At 41.5% G+C, this 11,533-nt stretch overlaps 1 protein-coding gene across 1 annotated transcript; it reads left to right on the top strand.

Annotated features, from left to right (window-relative positions):
• Window positions 1–2,026: 2,026 nt before the first annotated feature.
• LOC127307048 (transcription factor MYB30-like) lies at window positions 2,027–3,188 on the top strand. The gene has a single exon (XM_051337741.2). The coding sequence runs from the start codon at window positions 2,153–2,155 to the stop codon at window positions 2,876–2,878; it is 726 nt and encodes a 241-aa protein (XP_051193701.1). The 5' UTR covers window positions 2,027–2,152; the 3' UTR covers window positions 2,879–3,188.
• Window positions 3,189–11,533: the final 8,345 nt, after the last annotated feature.

Raw genomic sequence — 11,533 nt, 5'->3', positions numbered from 1 at the left:
CTACTTTTTCATTCGGAGCCTTGCTCCGGTGCTCCCACCTAAACGAAGTTAAAGGGTAATAGTTGGTTCTTTTTTCTGTGTTGGGTCCGCCGAAACCCATATCTAGTCCATACATACCGTCTGTATTGATACGGTTTGTGTACCTCGTGCAAGAAAAAAAAAGGTCACGTTGATCAGTTAACGATCTCATTCGTCTAAGTATAGCCCTACGTCGTACAAAAACAAGGTACAACACAACGTCATCCATACAGGCATGTACAAGATTGTATGAACGGTGGACCTACACTGAAATTATGATCGTGTCCCCGCTTACGAATAGGTATGGAAAGATCTCCACTGTTGTGATGTTTAACGCACCCAGAAATTTTCCTGAGGAGGAGCACCGGAGCAGAAGTGTTTCGGGAGAATAAAGATATTATTTGCCAAAAAGAAAGACAATGCCTCAAGCCCTATGCAAATAAGGAGGAAATGAATAGATGTGTTATGTACGTTGCCCGTGTAGTGAAAAAGTTAAGTAACTTAGCCACATTTTTTAGTACTGAAGTATTTGTTCTATATGGCTACTGAATCATCCAGATAAAGTAATCAACTTCCTATAATTTTTCAACCTCGATGTGTGAATATATTTGTTTGAGCGTCAACTTAGCTACAATGCCAGTTACATCACCCATATATACAGAGCAAGTGGATTCTGCAACGTTTATTGTCAACCAGAGACTAGGACAAAGCTGATGCCAAACAGTTCATCAACATTAAGGCTAAAAAGTAATTAGTCTTTTATATCTTGTAGATCATTAATACGGAGTACTTGACTTAGTTAGAATATTAATCTTGCAGATATATGTGTAGCACTTCATATGTTTTGCGTCACAATTTGTACAAGTAACATTGAAAGCGTCTATGAGATAAGGTAAGAAGTTTGTAGAAGTAGTAATAATGTTTTGATCAATCAGTGAACGCCGCAAAGCTGGGTCTATCCTGGACTCCTGGTTGAACTGATCAGGGTTCAGAGTTTTTCTAAGATAAGTGTTTTCTGATGACGACTTCGACCGCGTGTCTATCGCAAGAAAATTACACCGGCTCAAGGAGTTACCTCAGAAACACCAGTTGATTGAATCAGCCTCGTCTAAAATTTCCCAAGGGCAAACGCAGTCTGAACTTGGAAGCACACTGACGACTGAACCCATTCAGAAAGATAGGCGGGTAGAGTTAACCGCAGATCCGCCGTGCACTTTGCTTTATCTTGCGACGATACGGACCATACGGTTCGTCAAGAAGAACGAAAGAATGAAACTATAATGCTGCCTTTCCGCCTTCCTTTACACGAAGCAAATCCAGAACGATCGTAGAGGGACTTCCGGCAACGTGAAAGTGAATATTAGCTCCGCTGAAATGGTCGCTTATGTCACTGATTCAACTTGCTATTCCTAAATTTCTTAGCTTGTAATATCCATATTGAGTTATAGCCTTGTACCCGTTATGTGCTAAGCACTGAAAACACTATGAACAGTATATGTAGAAGAAAAACAAAGTTGTTGAAGAAGCCAGTCTGAATCTAACTACTGTTTTTTCTGTAGCAAGTAGGAGTAGGCCAACTCTTTAGAAAAATGAAGATACAGGGAATTCACATGCCAACAAGCCATGACTAAATCCTTTCTGTGATACATTAATCCAAGCCTAAAACCAACGTTGGATTCTGTCAGCAACAAAAAATCCAACGGTGGAGACTTTTAGTGCACATGCCCATGATTGACCCTACTAATTAAAATACAAACCGATCTAGCAATATACAACCAAGCAAGCAACGTACATGGGCTCCATCCAAACCATAGAAAAAGAACAAGTTGTAGGGAACGCTCGGACTATTGTATTCTCCCTCGTATTGTCCCTCATGGTGTCGCCTCATGCCGGCCCACACCTTCTTTGCAACTTCCCCAATTGACCACGTTTTGCTGTTCTCGGCTCGGCGCCACACCAAGCATCTATAAATAGCCCGAAGCCTCGCAATCTACACATCATTAGGAGAACGCCCTCTCTTCTAAGCATCATCTCCCTCGCCGAAGCATCAACACCACCAACGAACTAATCCGTCATACACAGCTCCCACAACAAGAAGGAATAGAATAGAGAAGTGAGCTTGCTAGCACTATCAATGGGGAGGGCTCCGTGCTGCGAGAAGATGGGGCTCAAGAGAGGCCCATGGACGGTGGAGGAGGACATGATCCTGGTCTCTCACATCGAGCAGCATGGGCACAGCAATTGGCGGGCGCTGCCGAAGCAGGCTGGCCTGCTGCGCTGCGGCAAGAGTTGCCGCCTCCGGTGGATCAATTACCTTCGCCCCGACATCAAGCGGGGCAACTTCACTAGCGAGGAAGAAGACGCCATCATCCAGCTCCACACCATGCTGGGTAACAGATGGTCGACGATCGCCGCGAGGCTGCCGGGGAGGACGGACAACGAGATCAAGAATGTCTGGCACACGCACCTCAAGAAGCGACTTGACTCGTCCGTCAAGCCACAGGGCAAAACCGGTGCGCCGAAGCGCAAACCAAAGAAGCCTGTTGCTGTGACTGCATCCGAGAGCCAAACCGTCGAGCCGGTTTCGTCACCGGAGCAGTCCCTGTCGACGTCGTCCGCCACCAGCGACAACTCGATGGCCACATCGCTGGAGATCACGGGTAGTTTCAGCTCGGAGGAGTTCGAGATCGACGACAGCTTCTGGTCGGAGACGCTGGCAATGACGGTGGACAGTTCCATGGAAGCCGGCGACCCCTTCGGTGCAGACAGTGCATCGCCGTCGTCTTGCAACGACGAGATGGACTTCTGGGTCACACTGTTCATGCAGGCTGGTGACTTGCAGAGCTTGTCTCAGATTTAGGGATGGGACTGGGTCGATCGTTTCATACTACGCCCACAGAATTAGGAAAATTTCAGTTCATCCGCTGAGTTGACTCGGCCTGCTCAGTTTCACTTGCATCGGCTAGGCATAGACCCAGAGTTAAGAGAGTGAACTGTTAATAATTTGTTAGCTGGCGCAGCATATTAAATTAATTTATATGTCTACGTGAAATTGGCTTGGAATTATTTAGAAGTTTATGCGATATTGGGTCACTGGGAGGATATTCCTTTACAAATTGCATGTATAGCAATAGATTTATAAATATCATTTAGATATTTCATTTTTACAATGCGATCCTTCTTTCTGACTTACCAGTTGACAACAATAAGAAGATTTGGAAGATGAAGATACCATTAAAAATTAAATTTTTTGGATGGTATCTTCGTCGTGGGGTTATTCTCACCAAAGACAATCTTGTTAAGCGAAATTGGCATGGAAGTACACGGTGTTTTTTTTGTCATCAGGACGAAACAATCAAACACTTATTTTTCCAATGCCAGTTCGCGAGATCTATATGGTCTGTCATCCAAGTAGCGTCTACCTTGTATCCTCCGACTAGTGACGCCAATGTCTTTGGCAATTGGTTTCATGGTATAGATTCAAGGTTTAAGTTGCTTCTTAGGGTGGGGGCGCTAGCAGTTATCTGGGCGCTTTGGCTATGTAGAAATGACAAGATCTTTAATGACAAAAATTATTCTTTGTTGCAGGTCATCTACAGATGTACAAGTATTCTCCGTTCATGGTTACCTCTACAGCGAGTGGAGAACCGACAGCTATGTACGGAGGTCTGTACACGGTTGGAGGCTACGGCGAGGGATACTTTTTCTCTACATGGGTGGCAGCATAGTCTACGGATAGATGCCCCACCTACACTTTAGGCGTTATATGATTCATCGTTCCGATATGTATCTCGCCTAGTTTTTATTATTTATCCTTTTGGACTTGAGACAACAAAACGGCTGTGTGCATCCTGGTTATGCAGAGGCTGGATGTAATTGCTTATTAAAGTAATAAAGCATCCTTTATCGAAAAAATTTCATTTTTTATATTACCTTTTCTTATTCTCACCCCAGGATAGTAAATATTTTCATCTTATCTTCTTCCCTTCAATCTGATGTAAACTCAAACTCGTGGGAGAGGCTGCACAAAAAGCTCAAGTTTATGAAGCTTATAGATGACGACTCCATCAAACGTTTCACCTACAAGCCTGTTGAATTACAATTTGTTCTTGTAGCATCATGTGATTTTGAACATGCATCTAACTTTGAGTCTTAGCTCTAAATGATGATGAAGTACACCTCTCAATGTGATACCATATGTGAATATTAGTCGTGATTGTTAGTGATCCAGAAGTGCACTTACTTAGAATCATCTCGGACAGCGAATAGGGCATTAGGTTATGTATAATGGTAGAGAATGCAATATTTCTTGGTTCTACATGTAGTCTAGAGAAGGCAATAAACATAATTCTTATAGTGAAGTATCTCTTATTCTCATCCCTAGCAAATGCTCCATACTTAATTTAATGGGCGGTGTATATTTTTTTTAATCAAACATTTCAAAGTTTCATCAAAAATCTAGTATGTCACATCTTCCTATTTTTCGTATATTTACTTGTCGAACTTAAAAACATTGAGTACGTTTCTCAGTTTATACGTTATCTATATGAAATGGGGTTACTAAGTAAATACATGGATACAATGGAGAGAATACGGTTATCTTAATTTTAATGAGATCATCTCTAATGTAATTGAATAAATTATTTTACTTATATTCTGTTCTAGGGCGTGTTCGGCAATCCTCTAGCTTCAGAGAACTCCACCGATCCAGCTTCTCTAGGCTACTCCAGCGTCTCGACCGGAGCTGAAAACGTTCGGCATCGCTCCACGTTTCAGCTCAGCCGGCAACACGCTTTTGTTGGGCCGGCCTGCTTCTGGCCCGTTCAAATATCAAGGAATTGAGCCCACCAGGTCCACGTCAACCTTTCTTTCCTACCTGGTCGTCTACCCCAGAGCCCCTTCACGATTCCCCACTCCCCAAATCCCCAATTCCTCCCCATCAACCATCCTCACGGCCTCACCGCATCGCCATCCGCCAGAAAAAAACTATACTGAAATATCCCTTCGCCGATGCGGCCTCCCGGGGGAGCGACCGGCAGAACTGCTGCACCTCTGTCATCGAGCGCGCGTGGATTGGCAGGGGTCGCGCCAGAGCTGCGGTCAGGAAGAGGATGGAAGCGGCGTCGGGGTTATGGCGGGGAAGGGCTCCTGGCTCGGAGGAGAAGAGCACTTCTCGAGGCGGGACACTATCCATGACGGGGATGCGGGGCATAGCTCAACATCTCGGGAAATACGGAGCGGTGGTGTACGAACGAGCATGACCAGGCGAGCAAACGGAGACGACGGGATGGTAGCACAGGAAATAGAATAGAATCCGATCGTTTTCACTCGGCGGTGGCATAATGTTGTAATTTCCGACTGCTCCGTCGTTTGCTGATCCACGGATTCCCGAAAGTGGTGCTCGGAGTTTTGCACACCAAATTGGCCTAGCTTCTCAGATCTGGCTCCAAGGAGTTGAAGTGTTCGGTGAATCTAAAGACCCAATCTGAACGCACGTCCTTTAACTCTGTCATATTTTATAAATATATTCTCGCGGTTGCTTGGACTGAAGCCTTGCTAGTTCTACGCGTATACGGCCGTGTTGTCCTCTCGTCTGAATAATGACCCACCCGTGACTTTGTGCCGTTTCTTTTTTTGAGACGCGCATGACAGCGCAGTGGCTGTGCTCGGCAGTGGCCAGCCAGCCCGCCCGTGTTCGACTCCCAGGGGGAGCGAATTTGCGGGTGTCTCACCGGGGGCTCTGGGTCCCTAATAAAATCCCCTCCACACATATGTGCCACAACTACTAGCTCCTAGGGACACTCAAATTATGTGTGCTGTGTGTATAGTTCTAGAGTCTAACTTGTGCACTAGTGGTGTGCGTGTGTGTGGTGTGAGTGTGGTGTTGAGTTAGTGCATAAGTTCAGATACTACAGCTGTAACACAGATCGAGGGGCCTCAAAAAAAAAAAAAGTCTGAGTGACGACATCAAGCAGCGCATTTCTCTGGGTACGATATGTGGAATGATGCTGCATTCCTACTAGTTGCATTTGCATGTGAATGCATATCAATCTCATGAGACGACGGCAATCAAACTCAATTTACTGCTATTAACTATACTTTGCACGAACTTCTGTCTTGTCATATTTAACTCCTGTTGGCTAATGCGTAATGATACTATACTGAACAGATATGTTTAACTTTTTTCTAAAGGCTTTGTTAGCTTTATGATCAGTTGCACGCGGCGTGTGGAATGAATATACCCATGCTCTCAACTTTAGTGTTTAAACTATTGAAATGTCCACAGCAGATAAACGAGGCCCCAAGCGTAACCTCTCTTTAAATTTGTTCGGCTTTTTATTTTCGAACAACCATGTGCTCACCAAACTATAGGCCGTGTTGTACTTTTTTCCGGGTTCTTCTACTCCTAATATCCTATCAAGTTCAATTCTTCAGATGACATTTCAAGTGGATTACCATACACGCCGAGCAACTCCAGTTCTAACCGAGTTTTACTAACATTTTTTTACATAAGGTCACAAGGCCCGGCTTTATAAATAAAGCTAACCACAGCATCAAGCATTGTTTTAAAAGCACTCACACCACCCACTAAAGTTCGATCGGACCCGGATCAAGTCCTGCTAACTCGATCGTCTCCCGCACTTACAGAGAACCCATCGGTATTGACGTGAGATCACACCTATGCATACTTTTCAAACACAATTTGGATACACATATCGTACTCAGTTTAGTCTGGAGTTACTTGGTCGCTTTCTTCCGTTAATAAATATGTTGATGATTTGATGGTATGTTGAGCATGTCTTAATTTCTTGTAGCGGGGATCGTTCCTTGCCTAGATTTTTTGACGGTTTCGTTGGCCACATACCTCGTCCAATGTTTGGGAGATGTTGATAGTGCATTTTCTACTTCCAATTAGCTATGTGTCTTCTCTCTCAAAAAAAAATTGATTATATTACCAGGACTATTTTCCCACGCAAATTGAAGAAATTTTCATGAGTGCATGAACACTATGTATGTATACTGGTATAATTTATCTTTTTAGTTTTAGAATTTTATAGAATTTATTTCCTTCTACAAAAGCCACCAAATTAATTAACACGGTTTCTGAATATTAAGTATGCGTGTATTTTTTTTTCAATTACATCTGCGCATGCACAGGCACTTCTACGTAGTACATATCCCGTTTGAAGATGTTCGCAATTGTAGACCCGCACAAACCTGCTTAGGTTACACGCTGACTAAGTGCCGGTTAAGTGTAATCTTGGGAGGCTATCTGTAGACTAGCTCATAATGCATAACATTTAGTACAACTAAACTTTGACATTGTCTGTGACTAGGAGATAATGGATAATGCAGTCGCACCATACTTGTCGATCGGCTTAGTTTATTCTTTCAATGAAATGAGAGAGCTGCAAGGCCAGCTTTCTCTTGTGGTTGAATCCTTGAATTGTTCAGTGATGCCTCGACGGCGCGCGCGTCGACCGCAAGTGAAGCGCACGGATTCGCGACGGCATGGTAGACCTAATTAATGAGCCCACAATACCCACTTGATTGAACTGATCTTGTCAAAATTTTGCGCTTAATGTGATCACACGAGTCTCAAACGAAAAAAAAAGTTGTTTGAACTTGACTATAGGTACACCGACGACTTATGCCATTCAGAGGAAGGGGCAGACAATACTGTACAATCTAATTAGTACAGGTCTTCCCACAAAGAGCGAAAATAAGAAGGAAAGAGAGTAAAATGTGCGCGATTCCTACGGCTTCCGAGAGCATTTTTTTACGCAGGTTACTAGGCGATATGAAAATTTCCGCCTTGGAATATCTCCAAATCAGTTTTAAGGTATTCAATTTCGATGTGTCATGATGAATATGGTGTAGGATGTGGCATCGTAACAAATAGAATACGAATATGGATTATCAAGAAATTATTTAGGATTATCTAAATGTTTCAAAAATGAGAATCTGACTTTCGAGTCAAAAGCTAAGGTCAAATTGATCGAGCTAGTATTAAGTTACCAAGTTATTTGGCAAGCATGTCTACCTCTAAATTTTACCACTGACAAGCTGATAGTGTAACTATTCAATTGATAGTTATGTCACCTAATAATGCTTAGCTTTTGGCCTATGTTACATGTCCATTTTCTTAACTAATTGACTCACGTGAGGCTGAGTAGTTAAATCTCGCTGAAATTTTGTTAGAAATATAATTATTTATGTATGAGAGCATTTATCCGACAAGTATAGTTTCTGATATGAGTCCACTCCAATTCCGATTAGAATCCCTAGTACTCCCTTCGTCCTAAAATATTAAGCGTCTAAGGATTAGTCAAAAGTCATTTTTTTAAAAAATTTGACCAAATTTATGCTCAAAAATATGAATATTTACAATACTTAATCAACATCAATATATTCAATATAAATTTTGTTTTCTTAATATGTTCATTTGAGATTGTAGATGTAAATATTTTTTCCTAAATATTTGATCAAAGTTAGTAATGTTTGACTTTTACCCAATCCTTAGACACCATCCATTTTGAGACGGAGGGAGTATGATATACCTACATTAGATTGAGTAATTGGTCATTATTCACTCTGCTCCGAATCTAAGGGAAAAATATGGTAGAGAATATGATAAGAATAAAATTTGATCCGATCAGTTTACATGCCTGCTTCTGGCGATGAAAAGGTTGTAGTTGTAGTTCACTTAAGTGGTCGATTGCATCGATGATTTTATAAGTTGGTTAAAACATCTCCTTAAGAGATGCTCGCACCTTAACCCCAAGAGCTAGTTTTTACCTTTATAATCACTTCATTCATTAATATAAGAGCTTTTAGCTTTTTTGATACATCCAAATTAAAATAAAGTGGAGACATGTTTCATGAGATGGAGGAAGTACAAGTATTTGAATGGATTTTCATGTATGTTATTAATTGTCAAAAAAGATAAGACATTTAGTATAGGTTCACTCATTTGGGTCCTATTTAATCCACTTTATAAAATATCTAAAAAAATCTTACTTTTATATCTAAAACTAGCCACAATGGGAGTATCATAGGTAGTATCATGCAAAAAAATCGTATATGACACATCAATTAATGAGGAGGGAGGTGAGACTAGTATCATAGGTAGATATCGTATTATAGCACGTAAAACTAGAAATTTTAGTGACAAACACACCATATACACATATTTGCATTCAGATTCTACAAAACATTAGATATGATGGAACTATGATACTATACATTGTAGGTGTTGTATCATAAATTAGTATCATATATATGATACTAATCTATGATACTTCCCATTGTGACTAATCTAAGCATCCCATAAAATCTTTTGGCATCTAAGGTTTTGTTAGTGAACCTTAATCAAGATTTTGTGGTCTAGTTGAATATTAGTTTCCTCCGGTGGGGTGCTTAAGCATTTTTTCGATAAAGGGCGGTTCATTACTAAAAATATTCAAGCATTATACCCAGCCTCTGCATAACTAAGATGCACACAGCCATTCGAGTGTCAAGTTTGAACAAATAAAATATAAAAGATCGATCGAAAGTGCCAAAGTAGACTATGCTTCGTTAGCTTCAATCCGCCTAATATGCAGCTATCCATGTTGGAAAATAAACTCCTTGGCCGTGTTCTCCAACCATGTAGACACCTCCATAAACAGGTCTCGTCATCCAAGCGCTCAAGTGGCGACCATGAACGGAGCAAAGCCGTACATCGGTAAATGACCTGCATGAGAGAAGAATTTTTGTCATTGAAAGCCTTGTCATTTCTACATAGCCATAGCGTCCACATGCCAGCAACCGTGCCCACTCTGATAAACGTTTTATACCTAGTATCTACCCCATTTAGCCAAATGCCAAATATATTTGCAACACTACGAGTCGGGTATAAGGTAGAACCCATCTGAATGATTGAGCATATAGATCTAGCAAACCTACAGTTCAAAAAATGTGTTCTATTGTCTTATCTTGATGACTGAAAACACATTTTTTAGAACCGTGTCGTTGCATTTAACAAGGTTGTATTTGGTTAAAACACCCCGCGACGAAGGTACCATGCAAAAAACTTTCGTCTTCAGTGGTATCTTCATCTTCCAAATGTATTTATTATTGATAACCGGTTGACTAGCAATGGTAAGCGCCCTATACAATGAATTGGCCAAGAAAACACAATTCTTGGTGAGGTTCCATCTGAATTTATCAGTCCCCTGGGATAATTGTATTGAAGCTAACCTCTTAGCAATTCATTTCAACTAGTGAGCCGGGGGCCAATTAGGTCACGCATGAACGTCATGGAGGGAGGAGAAGTTTCCATAACCTTCTGCAAGGTGTCTCCCTTATAACGAACAATATTGTATAAAGCTGGATATTGTTCCCGAAGAGTGGTTGTCCGCCCCCATTTCTTATGGAGAACAAATCAAAAGGGAAAAAGTGCTTCTTAGTTGCCATAATTCCAGCCCAAAAGTGAGAGTCTTCAGGTTTCCAAAATACCTGAGATAACGCTTTTGAGCCCACATACTTTTTCCTTAAAAGTTGTTGCCATATACCATCCTCAGCTAATAACCTGGCCAGCTATTTTCCTAGCAAAGCCCTGTTCTTAACTTCAAGATCATGAACACCAAGTCCATCTTGATCTTTTGAACGGCATACCACACTCCATTTAGTTAACCGATATTTCTTCTTCTCGTTGTCCCCTTGCCAAAAGAATCTTAAACGTAGATAATCTAATCTATTCAAGATTCTTTGGGTAGATGGAAGAAAAATATCATATAGAGTACCACATTCGTAAGTACTGCATTTATGAGAACTAATCTCTCCCCAAGGGACAACCGTTTTCCTTTCCAACTACTTAAACGCTTCTGGAGTCTTTCCTCGAACATTTTCCACTCCACCAACGTCAGTCCCCGATAATGAATCGGAATACCAAGATAGTTGATCGGAAAGGAGCCAAGACCATATTCGAACAAGTCGGCGGAAAGGTTGGCATCGTCATTGGCCTCACCGAAAAAGAACAGTTCGCTTTTATGGAAATTAAATTTTGAGATCAGACAATTGCTCAAATGTCGTTAGAATTAACTTCAGATTTCGAGCTTTTTCCAAGTCGTCTTCCATAAAAAGATTTGTGTCATCGGTATACTGAAGGACAAATAATCCACCATCTACAAGATGAGGTACTACCACTTCAATCTGATCATCAACCTTCGCACGCTTAATTATAATAGCAAGTGATGTCTACTCACGCTTCTTTTCCTGTAGACAGTGTTGGGCCTCCAAGAGCAGAGGTTTATAGAACAGCAGCAAGTTTTCCCTTAAGTGGATCACCCAAAGTTTATCGAACTCAGGGAGGAAGAGGTCAAAGATATCCCTCTCAAGCAACCCTGCAATCACGATACAAGAAGTTTCTTGTGTCCCCAACACACCTAATACACTTGTCAGATGTATAGGTGCACTAGTTCGGCGAAGAGATAGTGAAATACAAGTGGTATGAATGAATATGAGCAGTAAT

The sequence above is a fragment of the Lolium perenne genome, chromosome 6 (assembly GCF_019359855.2).
Source record: "Lolium perenne isolate Kyuss_39 chromosome 6, Kyuss_2.0, whole genome shotgun sequence".
Lineage (NCBI taxonomy): Eukaryota > Viridiplantae > Streptophyta > Magnoliopsida > Poales > Poaceae > Lolium > Lolium perenne.
This window is presented reverse-complemented; position numbering and strand designations above follow the sequence as displayed.